Source organism: Juglans microcarpa x Juglans regia, chromosome 8D (assembly GCF_004785595.1).
Source record: "Juglans microcarpa x Juglans regia isolate MS1-56 chromosome 8D, Jm3101_v1.0, whole genome shotgun sequence".
In the NCBI taxonomy this organism is placed as follows: Eukaryota; Viridiplantae; Streptophyta; class Magnoliopsida; order Fagales; family Juglandaceae; genus Juglans; species Juglans microcarpa x Juglans regia.
In genome coordinates, this window is record NC_054608.1 from 1566792 (window position 1) to 1583872 (window position 17081).

Consider the following 17081-nt stretch of genomic DNA (forward strand, 5'->3'; position numbering starts at 1 on the left):
TGGACATTCAAATTGTACAAATTAAATGGAAATTCAGTCAAATACTTAGCAGTTAAGAGCAAGTTGGTGGGATAGGCATATAGAAATGCCTGGAAAATTGCACATTAGAGACTGATTATGAAGATTTTAAGAGAACAGGATGTGTGACATGAAACAAAATAAACCACCTTCATGTTTGCTGAACTGTACAATCCCAAGACCATCCAAACTCAATAGAATAGACCCCAAACATCACTAACCTATGCTGCCTCCTCATTTCGCACAATAACATCACTCATTTTTTCTTTCCTTGGGATACGAAAGAGATTCAATCATTGATACCCTTGGATGGAATTGAACCAAAAAAGAGGAAAAATCAACTTTGATTTGAGGACTGCTTTATTAGAGGCTGAGAAGTCTTTCCCCATTCCTCAGGTGGGCTCTTCACCTCCATTAATAGTGCCACCACTTCCTTCATTGTTGGCCGTTCTGCTGGTGAAGAGTTCACACAAAACATTGCAATTCCAAGTGTTTGAAGCATCTCTTGCACCATTTGATCTGGTAAGCCATGCAGCTTTGTATCTAGTACCGATATGGCTGGCTCAAAGCTTCCCATCTTCTTTTTCACCCACTCAACAATATGGAGTCCATCACCCAATCGGCTCTCAACTGCACTACGCCCACTTAAAATTTCCAGCAGCACCACACCATAGCTGTAGACATCACTCTTCTCTGTTATGTTCATGGTGTATCCATATTCTGCATTGAACATTGAAATATCATTAGGAATTAAATCGGAAAGTCACCAAATAAAAGATAAATCTCTAACACTTCTGTGAAGGGTCTATGATGTCTTTCTTCTTTCCAAATGACATACAAGATTAGTTCTGCGCTAAATGTGTTTTGGGTCACATAAGATATCCCATGGTATGGGAAAAATTGACCTCCAAGACCTAAAAGAAACAAGGAATTTTCTATGAAATCGGATGATCAAAGTTGAACAAGATAGATATAATATCTTAAGATGTGCATGATGGTACAGTAATCTTACCAGATTAGCGATTTTAAAAAAAAAAAATCTAAACAAGGACAAATGGTAGTAAATTATAATGAAAGGCAAGCATTACAGATGTAACAGAGAGTGAATATCAAGAATACTTGCCTGGGGCAATATAACCATAAGACCCAGCTACTCTTGACATTGCATGATTGTAATTTGGAGAGTTCATCAATTTCGCGAGGCCAAAATCTGCCAGATAAGCTTCAAACTTGGAATCTAGAAGTATATTATTGCACTTAACATCTCTGTGAAGAATTGCTGGCACACAATCATGATGAAGATAAGCAAGACCCTGAGCTGATCCAACTGCAATCTTGTACCTAGTTTCCCAATCCAAGTTTCTATTCCCCTGTAACAGCTGCTGTAAGTTACCATTTGAAATGTAGTTGTAGAGAAGTAGCTTGACACTCCTATTAGAACAGTAACCTAGCAGCTTCACAATGTTCCTATGCCGAATGTGTCCAAGAATCTGAATTTCTGCAGCAAAAGAGTCCACTGGTTCTTCATCATTTTTACTTTTCCAGAGCTTTTTTACAGCAATCAACTCACCACTGGGCATTTCTGCCCTATAGACAACCCCAGAACAACCTTTTCCAATAACATTTTCATCTTTCAGGCAGTCGAGGATGTTATCAATGCTGAAGTTGAGCTTTTGAAACGGGATGAAAGTCCATGGATAAGAGAAATCTTCAGCCCCTGATGAAGAAGGGGATGTTCCTGAAGATTTTTCCACCATATACTTGTGATTACGCATTACTAGAATCCAGGATGCAAGAACTAGAATGGTTACTGAAGCAAGAATAACGGAAATCAAAGCCACAGTCTTGGAAGATTTTAATCCATTTCTCCTAATCAGACTTTTAGAACACGTAGACCCATCAATGGACTCACAGAGTTTTGGGTTCTCAAGGTATGAGTTCAAAGATAGGGTTCTGAAGAATGGTGTCACCGGGATAGTACCAGAGAAATTGTTGTAGGAAATGTTAAGGGAGGTTAGACTAGTTAAGGAGCCCAAAACTTTTATTTTCCCATAAAGCATATTATGGGAAAGATCAAGTGATTGTAACTGTGTCAAACTGGCCATTGTCTCAGGTATTTCCCCTGTCAAACCATTGGAGCTCAAGTCCAAACTGATTGTCAAGCTTTTTACATAACCAATTTCAGGTGGAATTGCACCAGAAAGGCTGTTGTAGCTCAAATCAAGTAAAGTTAGTTTCTGCAAGTTCCTTATGGACGTCGGAATTGAACCTGTCAGGAGATTATTGCTGAGAATTAGCTTGTTCAAGTAACTGAAGTTACCAAAACTCCAAGGAATTTCTCCCGTGAAGCTGTTTCTGCTGAGATCAAGCAACTCTAAATTCACAAGCTCACCAAGCTGAGATGGGATTTCCCCAGTAATGTGGTTATTGTGCACATCAAACAGCTCGAGAACCATAATGTTAGCAATCTCAATCGGAAGGCCACCAGAGAATTGGTTCATGAACAAGTCAAGAAAGACAAGATTTTGCAGTTGTCCTATCTCCCTAGGAATCTGACCTGAAAGCTGGTTCTCCCCAAGCCTCAACCTCACTAAAGACATACAATTGGCAACACTTCGAGGCAACCCTCCTGATAAAGAGTTCCCCAGAAGCAGAAGCTTGCTCAGCTTCTTCAAACTGAAAATCTCTTCTGGGATAGACCCTGTAAGCTTGTTCCTCGAAAGGTCAAGCGCATAGAGTTCTGTGCAGTTCCCAAATGAGTATGGTACGGTTCCCGTCACCAAATTTCCCCACAAGAAAAAACTTTGCAAGAATTTCAAGTTACCAACCTGCAATGGAATCTCCCCTGATAACTGATTCTTATCGAGCTGAATAGCTGTGAGGCTTGTGCAATTGCATAACCGCGATGGAATTTTTCCAGTCAGTGCATTGTCTGACAGATGAAGCTGTTCAAGAACCATTAGCTTCCCCAAGTCACCGGGGATTTCTCCAGAAAGCTCATTGGCAGAGGCATCAAATATCACAAGCGATGAACAATTGGAAAGCGCGGCTGGGATTGGTCCAGTTAGTGCATTGCCCCAAAGAAGCAAGCTGGTGAGCTTTTGCAACTTACCCAGTTGAGGAGGGATTGAACCAGTGAGCTTGTTCATGTGCAAATACAAGTTCCTTAGTTCCGAACACAGCCCAATTTCAGATGGTATAGAACCAAATACATCAGTATCGTAAAGTGCCAGCGTTTGTAGATTGATCAAGTTCCCAAATGTAGGCGGTATCACACCGGAAAGACCAGTGGCCGCGGCACCAAATGTAGTGAGATTGGTGAGTAGTCCTAATTGAATAGGAATCACTCCAGTTAGATATGGGTTACCCCCTACTCGAAACTGTTGGAGAGAAATCAAAGAGCCTAGCTGTGATGGTATTGACCCATTCAGGAGATTGTCTTGGAGACAAAGAACTTCAAGCGAGGTAAGATTAGCAAGTTGTTGAGGTATCCTACCAGACAGTCTGTTGGAGTTCAAGAAAAGGAACTGTAGGAGAGAGAGAGTGCCGAGTTCTGGAGGAATGGGACCCGAGAGAGAATTGGAGGAGAGGTCAAGGAGGCGAAGATGAGTGAGTTGGCCAAAGGAGGGGGGTATGGTGCCGGAGACATTGGTGGAGGAGAGGTTGAGAAGCTGTAGAGATGATAGGGAGGAGAGCTGTTGGGGTAGAGAGGAAAGATTGAGGAATGTGTTGGGCAGAGAGAGGGAGATGACTCTGTTTTGTGGGGAGCATGTGATGCCTTGCCAGGTACATGGGGTTGGGCTTGATGGGTTCCATGTGGAAAGAATGGAGGAGGAAGATTTGGCAGAAGGGTCAGCAGCAGAAAGGAGGGAGAGAAGGGCCTGTCCATCAGGTGAGAGGGAAGTAACCATCAATATTTTGGTCAGGGTTAGGTAGAAGAAGAACAGGGAAAATGTAACAAAATGGACCGTATTTCCCATTTGGGACATGGAAAATGGCTGGGTGATTGGTGCTATATCAGGGTTAAGAAACGAGGTTGGTGGAGAACTGGTTTCTGCGGTGGTGGTGGTGGTGGTAAAAGTCCACTCAAGGGAGAATGTGTACGTGATGGAGGTCAGTGGTGTTGAGGATGCTTATACTCCACTCCAAGGTGTTGAACCCATGCATGTGAACAAAAAATATATCATTTTCATGCGTCCTTATGGTGGAAGATATGGTTGAACACAATCGAAGTATAATGGGTGAAGAGTGCTTCACTGCTATCTTTCTTACCGGAAAATGCCCATCGTTCCTAGTGTTGCCAGCTCCGAGGCAGGTTGTACTGCCGGTAGTGGCTATAGTACATGCTTGAACTAGTAGTGGTGGCGGTGAAAGCTCAAGGCCAAGCTATTCGAGCACCTGCTAACTCCACCAATGTGGCCATAACAGTGCATAAATGATGATTTCAGTGTGGTGTTGTTGGCGGCGACAGTGTTGGTTTGGTGGCTGGAGCTTTGAGTTACAGGGGTATATGTCGATGAGTTTTTGAAGTCCGTTGAAATATCAACATTTTGTCTTGGTGCAATGATTTGGGCGCCACTGGGTTTTCGCTTGCTGACCCGAATTGTTCTTTTCTTCCACTGGATAAGGAATGAACAGTGAAACCCTTTGCTTTTTGTGGGGGTTAGTGTTGACTGTTTGCAGTGGAGGTGCTCATATTACTTTCCTTCTTGCTCATGTACTTTGTCAGTATATATAACCAGTGAAGTCTCTCAATTATGGTATAGGGGGGCCAACTTTCTTTCCAAAAAAATAAAATGCATATATATTATATACTCCAAGTTCTTATATCATGAATGCATGTAATCCAAACCCAGTGTAAATATCTCTCTGAACTGGATACATTTTGCAGCATAGCTATTAGCTGAGACGTGAATTCATTTACCAACATGTTTAAACAATACCTAGACAAATTTATAAGATTAATTCTCGAAAATTTTAAGGTAATTCAATCATTAATTTTTAGTTAAATGATTAGGTCTTATAAATCACCAAATATATATATATATATGTATGTACATGTATATTTATCAATAATGAGAGGTTCATCAGATGCCTATACATTAAAATTGTAAGTTCTAAATCCAAGAAAACGCAAATTACTCTGATCTAATGAAACGACAAGGCGTACTAGGGTCAGATTTTTCTTGAAAATGAGCTTGATAGTACCAAAGGATTCAGAGCTCCATGTCCATGGAGATGGAGGTGGTGGAAAAGTGAGTGTGTCTGTCTAGCCAGTGTCTACGTTGCCCAAAGTACTGTCTAGGGAGGAGGAAAACTTTGATGACAATATAGCAGTGAGGCAGCTTGGGGGATTGTGAAAGGTTAAAGCTAGGGTTGGAGACTTGGGAGTAAGCAAAACCAATTTAAATGTCCTTTTTCTGCATAAACTATGCTCCCTCAAACATGGCCTCAGAGTTATTATAAAGGGTTAGGGACCTAGGGTTCAAGGGTGGCGTGCATATAGAGAAAGTTTCAATTGGAGCATCTGGTTGTAAGCCTAAATTGGTGTACATTACATGAGAAAATATATTTATAATTGAGAATTATATAATTGTTGTGTAATTATTTTTAAAAAATAAATAAAATATAGAATTTATATGAAAAAAAAATTTAATTTTTTAATAATTAACCTTATTCTTTTTTAAAATGATTATACAGTATTTATGCATTTCACAATTATATGTAAAATTATTAATATTGTATATAACTGGTAACATGCTTATTTTTTATGTTTTTACTGCCTGATTACTCATGTGGTAAGGTGAAGTTTAAAGCAGAGATGGGTGACTTTGGTTACCGAGGAAGAAGTGGTGGGTTTGTTTGGGGAGTGGGGCAAAAGAAAATGTTTAGTCACATGATGAGAGATCATAGATAGAGAGGGTTTTAAATGTTTCTTGAATAATTTAGGGCACAAGTAACGATTAGGGTCTTTTATATATATATATATATATATATATATATATAGTGCTTTAATTTAGGTTTTGACTGTATTCTAACAGTTTAGCACCACGAGACACTTCTCTCATTAATGTCACAAAATTTCTCATTTTTAGCATTGATTTGAACGCTCAAGGTTGTGATCAAATTGATCAGCTATTTTTTTTACTTTCAAAATACCTATTTTACCCCTGTGAAATTTCGGTTTCACAGGCAGAATAAGAAAATTCTATACATCATATTATCATCCTATTTTTATCATACTAAATAAGATGTGACATATTTATCACCATTAAATGATCATTTATTACATGTTTCTTTATCATCTAATAGTAATGAATGTGTCGCATATTACTTAATTTGATCAAAATAAAAAGAATATATGGTATATAGTATTACTCGAACTCATATAATAATGCATGTGCGTATTTTTAGACCAAGTTAAGTTAACCAGTTGTACTAGGAAGTAACTCGCTAGTTTCTTTGAATTCATTCATGGTTTTAAGTAATCTAAGCATGATATGCTATATATATAGAGAAAAATGATAATTGGAGTTATGATAGTATAAGTACGGTACAATCACTTTAAAAAATATGAATAAATATGTAATTCACACGAAAAAATTAATTTTATAATAATAGACTTTACTATTTTTCAAAATGACTGTATGACTATTGCACACTCTATGACTATATGTAACATTACTTTTATATAAATAAATATATATATATTTTTTTTTTTCTGTGCTCCATGATATGATTGGACTCTACTTTCCTCATTTCAAAACTTGATACTTCGCTCGTTTCAAAACTTGAAGCCAAGTACTGAGGCAACAATAAGAATCTCCCGACACTGATCATAACATGCGTATAGCATACGAAGTGGTTTCATGAAAATACAACATTCTGCATAAGCTTGGTCATCAACAAATGAACCACAGAGAGAGAGAACCAAATTGGGTCAAGAAAATGCATGTTCCACTGTTACATGTGAGCCAACTTTATAACCATCCATATGATATATATTTTCTTAAAAAATCAATACAATCAAACCCCCTATCACTTGTTTTTAAGTACCAAGCTGTCATGCAAACGATGAGGTTATCTCAAATCAAAACCAGATCATGCATTTATGAGAAATACTTTTCAATCAAATCAGATCATAATGTACAGATATTTGCAGAAAAGAAGATCATGGTTTTGCATTTCTTAAGGTTGACGTATAATATCCTGCATTAACTCCTGCATGCATTAATATTATAATTATATATGTATATAGTTTCATATATTAACCAGCAATGTGCATAGTAACGTAGCCCGCTCGCATGCGTTTTTGCTGCATTAATAAACAAACATCCACAAAGTTATACGTATATATATATATATATATATAGTTTATTAATAGTGTGATGAACTTGATCATGAATTCGACTTACAGCTGTGTCAGACTAGCTAGTTTTTAAAAGAGATCGTATGATCTGATAATGGTAGGTAGAGAGGTCCAGTTAGCCGTCCAGATCATAGTCCCACTGTCCAAGCAGGGGAGCAAGACTCGTATAATAGGGCTCCCTATTAAAGTTTACGTTATTGCAACGCTACTTGTCTGCTAACTGCATCTACAATAATTATACTTTCGATTATAATATCTCATCAATACCAGGTTTCATGGTATTGACCTACCTCATCACCTAGCTAGCTATATAGTCTTAGGGATTCAACTCTGCAATATATATTTGTCTCATGTCATGCCTCTTTCTCTCTAAATTAAGTTAGATACTTGGCATGCTTTCATTGGTGATCAGGCCATAAGATTAAGATCAGGGAGCTGAATTTAAACGGCTGCGTTTGAATATTAAACTGAGCTCAATTCTTTATGAATAGATATGAATTGAGTGATATAAAGAGTTAAGTTAAAAAAAATTGTGGGTTCTATGTGTAATGAGGTTTTGAGTTGAGATTAGTTTAGTAATTTGAAAATTGAGTATTTGAATATTAGACTCAGCTTAAAATTAGACTAAACTTAACTGAGTCTTACAACTAAATACAACCTCGGACATAAGCATGCAGTTAGCTCTGCACTTTACAGTGCATGCAGTACTAGACATGTATGGAGCAAGAATTATCTTCATCAGGCGCAGCTTAGCCCACAGCGTATAAAATACAGCTGCACGAGCTAACTTTAGCACGTTGTTTGCAGGGGACAATGATAGAGACACTGTTTGTTAGTCATAATAAGGATAGAGAAACCTGCATTTGGAGTCAAACTGAAACATGCAGTGAAGGATTCTGTGTAATCAAGGAGACCATGAAGCACTGATAATATTATCATGTGTTAGTACTACATGTCACGATAATTCTTTCTAATTAGTTCTACATGATGTCACTGGACGAAACAATCAAAACAGATCATCACAAGACAAGCTAGTCACAGAGAAATATGCAAATCTGATCTCTTGTAATTGTTGAGTAATATCCCAAGTAAATGAAGAAGTTAAGAATTAAAGTATTGCACATTTACTCTGAGATTTTGCAGTCATGCTACCATATCACAGATAATACGTATTACCACACACACACACACTTAATTTTTAGGCAAATAATGGTTTTAAGACCACATGGACTGACCTTAGGGTACTTTTCTTGGCTTATATATATATATATATATATATATATATATATATATATATTATGTCTTTAGACTATGTTCATAGAGCCCCAAACCCTATATATATATATATATATATATATATATATATATATGTTGTTACAATATTGTGCCAACTTGACTTGGATTCTAGCTATGATCTTTACATGACTAATTGATATTTCTGGATTAAACAAAGACATTTTCAAGCACTAACGCATAAGAAAACACGAAGATGACAAAAGAGAGGAAGAAAAAGAAGAGAGAGGAGCCATTGCCTCTAAACTAGAGTTGAGCCGCCACAGCGTGGCCTAGTTATTATTAAATGTCTGATAGCAGATGGAAAGGATATGTAGGGATGATCAGTTGGTACGTGAAGGACTCAAACAAAGGTTTCTGCCAATTAGATTCCAAACTAGAAGGCAATGATCTCACCGGAATCCTGCTTTGGAGTCAAGATGATAGAAGATTGTTTGCAGGGCATGAAGACATTTTCCCTAATTTTTCCACGGCTTATTAATTATGACCAAAATAAACATCTCAAGAGTTATTAATGACATCCTCCTCATAAGCTAAATAATAACAAACAACGATAATACACACTTCATTTGAAAAAAGAAAGTATTGATCTTCTGAGATGTATATTTAATTGAAAAATTATTATCTTCAGTCACTATTTACCACACCACACTCTATGAAAAACACCCTCATACCCTATGAAAAACATCCCAACACCCTATGAAAAAGCTATAGGTGTAGGGTATGAGAATGGATAGTAGCTGATGCATAATAAATCTCTTATCTAGCTCGCACATAATTGAAACCAACTATATTGTTGAGAGAGAGAGAGAGAGAGAGATTGATGGAGTCTGTCTCTCCATATGGAAAGACCACCACCATGGTCAAGAAAATGTGACAAAATAATCTGGACTACTAGATTTTAATAGAGTATGCATCATAATTATTTGAAATTTGGGTGGATATATTGCAAAATATGCTCTCTTAAAAATATAAAGCATTAGTGAGTCCTTCGTTTGGCTTAAATCAAAGGATTTGATTGAACTGATGCATGTAGAAATCACATTTACGCACCATTTGCCCTTGAATGACAGTAAACTACTGTATTTTTCATCTCCATTGCGTAGAGCTACAAAGAAACCGTTGCTGACTTGTTTCCATATGCATAATAAACGCATAGCAACGGACTTGACTGTAAATACTCTTGAAGATCAGCAGAAAAAAATATATCAAACAATAATTTCAGTTCGACATAGCCCCATCCCAAGTTGATTAGGGTGAAAAAGAAATTCTGTACGTGTTCAAAAGAATATGTAGAACCTAATTCAAGTAAAAAAGCTTGAAAAAAATCATGCATTGTTTGAGCACAAAAAATGCATTCTTTTCACTGTATATTGCTGATGAAATTTTTCAGCAACAAACTGAATCAAAAGAGAATGAATCAATCATTTCCATAGGGAAAACAAAAACAACAGTAACCAGAAAGTTTGGAACAACATGCAGTTGAGAGTATATTCTAACACATAATATTACACATTTGTAGGGATTAATAGGAGGAAAAACCAATTTGACACTCAGAACATCCCGAGATTTCACATGGCTTGTGATCTAATTGCATACCTGCCAAATGACCTGATGTTGTGAACCCAAAAGGAGAAAATGACCGATTGAAAGTTATTCCCTTTTTTCACGTTTCAAGGTGGGGAGTGTAGTTAGGTGTCATGTCAAGCCCACGGTCTCTTACTATTTGATCATGTCGCATGGAAACCTTAAGGAGCTGGACCATCTTCTCTTTCAAACTTGAACCACTTCCAATTTGCATACATACTTGCTTCGTTGTCAAAAGGTAAAGCATTGGTTGGAGAAAGTTCTGACTTATAAGGGGCTAAACCGGCAGGTAGCTTTTCCCTATACTTCTTTGCCATCACTGCAGCTTCGGCAAATACTTTCTGCAAAAAGGAAGAATTTTCTCAATTCAAGAAACAGGATAGAAGCAATATACACTATACAGGCCACTGAAGAAATTTCAATTCTGAGAAAAATAATAACAATATTGCACCTCCTTGTTTGATACAAATAGCCCAGGCTCACTTTCAAGGTCAGCAATACTGCAAGCCACAAAAGCATAAATTTCCTATCAGAATAATTTATAAGAGAATGAAAAAAAGGGCATTAACTTGTTCATTAGAATGCAATGAGTTATGGAGGTCAGCACTAAAAGGCATTAAACTTTCATCAGGTAACTTGTCTTGAAATTTTCTGGAAGTTCATACTTTTCACAATCATAGGTAAACTCGGTGATCATAAAAATTATAAAGGAAATTGCAAAGTGACAAACAATGAACTTCAGAAGACCAAAACTGGTAGATAAATATTATAAGGACAGTTGTGATATTAATTTCTAGCCTAGTTCACCAAAACTCAATGATGCAACTAGATGCCCCTAAAGCACCACTCAACATTCCTATATCACAATTATCGGTATTAGTATGATGCTGGATATATTGAGCAAATACTAGGAAGTGCAACGTGGTAGAAGTAGTTGTCTACTGTTGATATAAATACAGGTAATTGTCTTCTGCAAAGGGAGCATGCAATTAAGCCGACAGGAAGGCAGGGGATCACGGCTGAAAATTAATAATACTAAGGATTTAGACCACTTACAATGCTAGTAAAAAGCAAGTTTTAGAAAGCAAGTGAAAAAGTAAATAATTATGCCAGTGCATCAAACATGCATGGGTTTCCAACCTGCAACTCAATTTTAATTACCTTAGAGATATTTTGTCAGGAAACATCGACTTTGCAACAAGAACTTTAACCTTCTCATCAACTGCAAGTAAGTCGCTGACAGAAGTAATTCGACCACGGGTGATGTTTGAAATATGCAGTAACCCACTGTGAAATGTGGAGAAAGCTTAGGACAATTCTCAATAATTGATAAACACAACAAGAGAAAATGCACTGTTCACTCTTCAACGAACAAGTGTTTTAAACTTTGATCCCAAACCACCAAGGCAGTGACACTACACTCTCAAACTACCAAAACGTTACAATGTGCACACTCCATTAAGATCCAACCATCAAAATTGTGCTACAACACCTATTTTCACCTACTTTTTTATCCATTTCATAATTGGAGAGTGTTATATGTCAGTTTTTAGTAGTTTCAATGTGTAATGTGTCAATCCCCATATCTCCTGCTCATCTAGGATAGCACATAGAAGACTGTTGTCCTCCTCCATGATTACTGGTGTAATTTTTCCCTGTAGGTCCTGTGAAAATTGGGGGTTGGTAGAGGAGTATATCTGTTTAAAGTGCTCAACCATATATATTATTCCCAATATCCTCTCTTGAATTCAGCCAAACCCCATCTGTGGTTTTTAGAAATTCAATGAAATTACACCGTCAACAGACAATGGTCAATAAGTAAAAATGTTTTGTATTAAGATCCTTCATTGTTAGCCAAGTAACTTTTGATCTGTGCTTCTATCGCATTGCTTCTCGCCTGAGCTCCTCAATTTTGGTAGTTTCAACAAAATCCCTAGGGGTTAGCTTAAGCAAGGAAACTAGTAAGTTTTGCAAAAGTTAACCCCTCCATTCTATATCTACACTCATTGGAACAAAACCCACCATTATTTTTTTTTATTGGCACTTGTTATCCAGAAACAAAGTCCCAACTAATCCCAGGGTTACACAAGTACTTGACAAGAGTTTGCCACAAGTGCACCTTGAGTAATTCAAGAAGTTCCTCCAGTCCAATGGCCCCAACAGTGGATGCGGAGTTTTAAAAGTAGAACGTCCAGTTTATACACTTATCCTAGGACCACCATGCCATCCCCAACCAGTACCTATAAAGACCGCCCGAATTCTTGAGGCCGGGGAGGGGCACCCCCAGTGCAGGGCCAATTTAAGTGCCGGTTGGAGACCTGGTTCGAGATGCATATCTTGAAAGAGAGGCATCACCTCGCCCAACATCCCTTCCTTTTCAATAGTAAATTCGAGAGCCAAATAGAAAAGCTTAAGAAGCAGTTGATCTTGATCCAATGCCCGATGCATGAAAGTTGAACCACCAAAGACAGCCTACCAGACAGCTCATAAAAGAATTCTCTTGCTTTTTTTTTCACCTTTATCTTTCTCTCAGTTTGAAAATTATACTTTCCAGGTCCTTTTGTCATCCAAAAGTTTTTCCTTTTTCTAAGATCCAACTGAACGTGGAAAAAAAACCATGAAAATAACAACTGCACTACAACATTTTGATGCTCATTTCTTTTTTCGATAACCAATAAAATTTCAAAAAAAGCACAAAATGTGCAACCCAAGTAATATACTCATAAACCTCACTTTATCAAAAAAAGACATAATTAAACTGAGTTTTTTTTTTTAAATTAATTTTTTTTTATATAATTAAACTGAGTTTTAAGACAGTAACACAGAGGAAATAAGAATTCAGCTATATGACTAACTAAACATGGCTTCCAACACACTTTTACGGTGTTCTTAATTGTACTGAAATCAGCAACTTTATTCACCAATCACCACGATGTCCTGAATTGTATGAGAAGTATGCCAGCTAGGACATAACAAAAACCACCCACTCTAGTCAGTTCTCAGAACCTTGATAACTTTCTTTTCTTTTCTTTTCATTTTCAAAACCTAGTGTTTACATATATTTGTTTAATATTTTACACATTTATGTTTAAATTCGTTGGAAACTCCACACAAACTTTTTATTTATCTCCCTGTCTTGGTGCTCTAACCCACACTCTCCCCACAGAATCTTATTTCTTTCAACACGGAAAAACAAGGGATATACATAACCAACTTTCTTCCAGGATATGTTTCCAATACAAATCATTCCTTACCTTCTGTTAGTTTCGCCTATCCTTATTTGAGCTCCATATGGGAAGATTTTTTTAACAGTTCCTTCTAAAAGTGTTCCCTCACTAAGGTATAATTTTTCCTGCAAATTATGCATCAAGTTAGACCTTTTTAAATAATAGCGAAAGAGAGAAAGTCAAACAAAAAGAGCAAGATCACACCAAATGCTATAAGGAAAACTAACCCAAGCTTCCCTCTCACTCAATATTAGGTCATTTTTAGTCTCATCTATTCGAGTAATCTGCACATATATCTGTCGTCCAACCTACACCAGCCAGAAGCCAATTTTGTCAAGAAGCATACAAGGATAGCATAGTACATAACTGAAGATAGACACAAAAAGAGAATAGCAGGAGTACATAGGAAGCTCCCAAACTTTGTTTTTGTAAAATCAAGGTGTCAACATCCAATATATTTTCTGTTCTTTTTATTTCTGCCTATTATACATGATATACTAATTGATTGAGGGGCTGAAGGCATCATGCACAGAGAAAGCACAAGCCATGATCTAATAAGTTGATATCTTAACTGAGAAAAAAAAAATGATATCCTGGAAAGACTACTCACATTTTCTTTCAACTCAGAGAAGTTGTTAACTCTATTCAATAACTCAGCTTTGGGAAGAAAAGCTCGTAATCCCTGAGAAGTAATCGTCAAAAGTTATAGACACCAATACAATGCATTGGCACATACACACAAATCACATGCAATTAACGAACAAACCTCAATTCTTGTAAGAAGGCCCCCCGTATTCCACTCTGTTATTTTCACCTCGATAGGTTCATTGAGCTGTTTTATCTGTTCAATAGAAACCAAAAGATTTTATTCTCATTGTAAAATTGATTTTTCTATGACAGATTACAAAATGAAGTAGGAGCCTACATTGGCAGCAACAACATTGCAAAGAAGATGAAAATTTAGCTTTAGTGTGAAATCAATCTTGGGTTATTTTGTAGATCATAAACATCAGGTTCATATTTTTTAATTTTTCTCAGAGTAACATCTTAAAAAGGCTATTATAGTGTTTCGAAAATATAGCACAACATATTTACAAAGAAAATCCCAAATTGCAGTCGCGTGCCAAGCTCTAGATTCTGCATGGAAGTTTCCGTATCAACTAAATAGAAAAGTAAAAAGCTAGAAAAGAACCTGCCTCACTCGGTGCCAAGAAATCCGCCGGAAGAATCGTCTAGTTGAAAGCAATGGCCTACCACTAAGAGTTCTCCCAAGAACCTCTGCAAATAAAACAGTTCCAGTCTCAACAACAGGTCTTCCCGGCGCTGATCCCCTGCCCAATGCTTCATCATTCTTCACAATGCCCATCTTCCCGCGAACCATAAACTCATTGGCATCCCTATCCATATCACATAACAAGTATTCCATCTCCTTGTCATACAAGGGGAGCACCTCCTTTGTCAACATTGTACCCAGCAAGTCTGCTCCCACATTCAAATCAAGCTTATTCTCATTACCAGAAACTACCACCCCCACCACAAAATCACCGGGTTTGGGCTCATAGTACTCAACCCCGACCTTATTAGCCTCCTCATATTTATCATCCACATCAAATTTCTCCTCTAACACACCTGCCTCTTCTTTCACTTCAGCCTCATCATCTCTTCCCTTGAAAAACTTCAAGAAAGGCTCTAAGGCCTCCTCTTTACCAGGTTTTTCACATTCCTTGTCTAATTCAGAGGAAACCCCATTATTTATAGGTATTGGGGAAGGCTTATTTAGCAATTCAAGCTCTTCATTTCCTTTACCATCTTTACTCTCGGGCTTTTGGGGTACCTGGGTACTTGAAAAACCATCAAAAACCTCATTCCTAGAACAAAAAGCAACATGGGTACCTCTCCGGCTTGGAGAATGATTAGTAAACCCCAGATTTTGAAGGGGCCCTAAAGTGGAAAAGGAGTGAAAGTTGGATGGTTTTAGAGCTGGCCATTTCGGTATGCTTGGATATGCTTTGTTTTGGACAGCGTTGCATACAACCGTGAAACTGTTTACCGGTAAACTATAGTTGGGGGAACAAAGGGACTTACAAGGTTGAAGTAGAATTGTCATCTTCTTATCCCGAGCACCTCATGAGCACTCTCTGTTTCATAAAGCTCGGAGTTCGGAACTGATTTTTCTCCCAGGGTCTTCCGGCTTTTCCCGGCTTCTTAGCCTTCTTTTATCCGTTTACTAGTTTTTCATTTTCCCATTTTTTTTTTTCCCCCTTCGGTACAGTACATGTTCAGCGCGTCTATCGTGGACTTGAGGGGGCTGAATACATGTGGATCATAAGCCCCGTAGGGCTGATATATTGGGATGGCCTATTCTCTATTAAACTGGGCTTGGGTTTGGGAAAGGGCAAGAACTTGGGCTTGAACTTCGGTACAGTACACATGATCATACGGAAGCTTTGAAGATAAAGTTGGTAGTGAAGAAAATTAGTGAAAAAAAATATATCATATATTTGTTTTATTTTCCTTTCACTTTATATACTAATTAACCAAACAAGAGAATAATGCAACTGATCTTTTCCCAATTTCTTCTTTTATTTTTTTAAATTATTTTCCCTCACATATAGTAAAAAAATATTATTTTCATATTAGGATTTGGAGTTTTGTTCACTAATTAGTCATAGAAGAAAAATCTATGATTTGGCATTCCTTGAAAGTTTTCAAGCACTATTTGAAATTTGAAAGGGTCCTGCATTTTGTTCTAAAATTTTATAGAAGTGTGATTTTTAGAAAAGAAAAATCATTCTCATCAGTCACTATTTAGTACCCCATACTTTATGAAAAAAGAAAAAAGAAAAAAGAAAAAACTGTAGTTGTGGAGTGTGAGAGTGAATAGTAGCTGATGAGTAGAATTCATCTTTATGAAAATAGTCCATCAATAATGCATTTGGTATATGAACAAATTAGTTTACAAATTGATTTTTTTTTCTATTCATATTGTCTATATTAATTTAACTTTCTTAATTTCTTAATTATTTGGACGTATGGTGATATGGTCAAAAATTACAGCTTGTATAAACACATCATGCTAAATGGAATATTGTAGGTTCGGATACATTGCCTGCATGAACTTTCTAAATCGCATGCATGCATGACCTGAAAAACGTTTAATTAATTTTTCCCCTCCGAAAGGCTATATATTTTTATCCAATTTTGACTTGTAATTTTTTAAATATGCGCATTCTATTATTCTAGTTTGGATTTGTGAGAGTTTGCTTAAATATAAAATTAATTTTTATTAATCTATTTACAACTTAGCATCACATCAAATATATATAGGGTAGTTCTACAGGCCTGCTCGTTCCTCCCGCTCTAACTTCCCGCTTGACGTGGCATTCTATGTGGCAGCCACGTGTTTGTTTTAATTTAAAAAAATAAAAAAGAAAAGGATATCATGTTCATTTCAGAATCTGCATCTCTGCTAACCCCAACCTCGACAGCCAACCCTGCCTCTCATTTCCATCGTCTCCTCTGTCAGACAAGTTTGGCACTGGCATCGAGTCTGCGTGGCAAAGGATTTCATTTCCGGCGTTCCATCT

General features: G+C 37.1%; 2 protein-coding genes across 3 annotated transcripts; both read right to left on the reverse strand.

Annotated features, from left to right (window-relative positions):
• Positions 1–34: 34 nt before the first annotated feature.
• LOC121243637 (LRR receptor-like serine/threonine-protein kinase RGI5) lies at positions 35–4676 on the reverse strand. Its single transcript, XM_041141756.1, has 2 exons — positions 1142–4676; positions 35–738 (listed from the first exon to the last, which is right to left on the reverse strand). The coding sequence occupies exons 1-2, from the start codon at positions 4005–4007 to the stop codon at positions 356–358; spliced, it is 3249 nt and encodes a 1082-aa protein (XP_040997690.1). The 5' UTR covers positions 4008–4676; the 3' UTR covers positions 35–355.
• A 5405-nt stretch (positions 4677–10081) lies between these two features.
• On the reverse strand, positions 10082–15782 carry LOC121243032 (protein PIGMENT DEFECTIVE 338, chloroplastic). 2 transcript variants are annotated; one of them, XM_041141089.1, is made up of 8 exons: positions 14687–15781; positions 14261–14335; positions 14105–14176; positions 13722–13802; positions 13522–13619; positions 11429–11554; positions 10719–10767; positions 10082–10608 (listed from the first exon to the last, which is right to left on the reverse strand). In XM_041141089.1, the coding sequence occupies exons 1-8, from the start codon at positions 15599–15601 to the stop codon at positions 10429–10431; spliced, it is 1596 nt and encodes a 531-aa protein (XP_040997023.1). In that variant the 5' UTR covers positions 15602–15781; the 3' UTR covers positions 10082–10428. The 2 variants fall into 2 exon arrangements, with proteins under 2 accessions (XP_040997023.1, XP_040997024.1); XM_041141090.1 differs by lacking the exon at positions 13722–13802 and having other exon boundaries at positions 14687–15782.
• Between the last annotated feature and the right edge of the window lie 1299 nt (positions 15783–17081).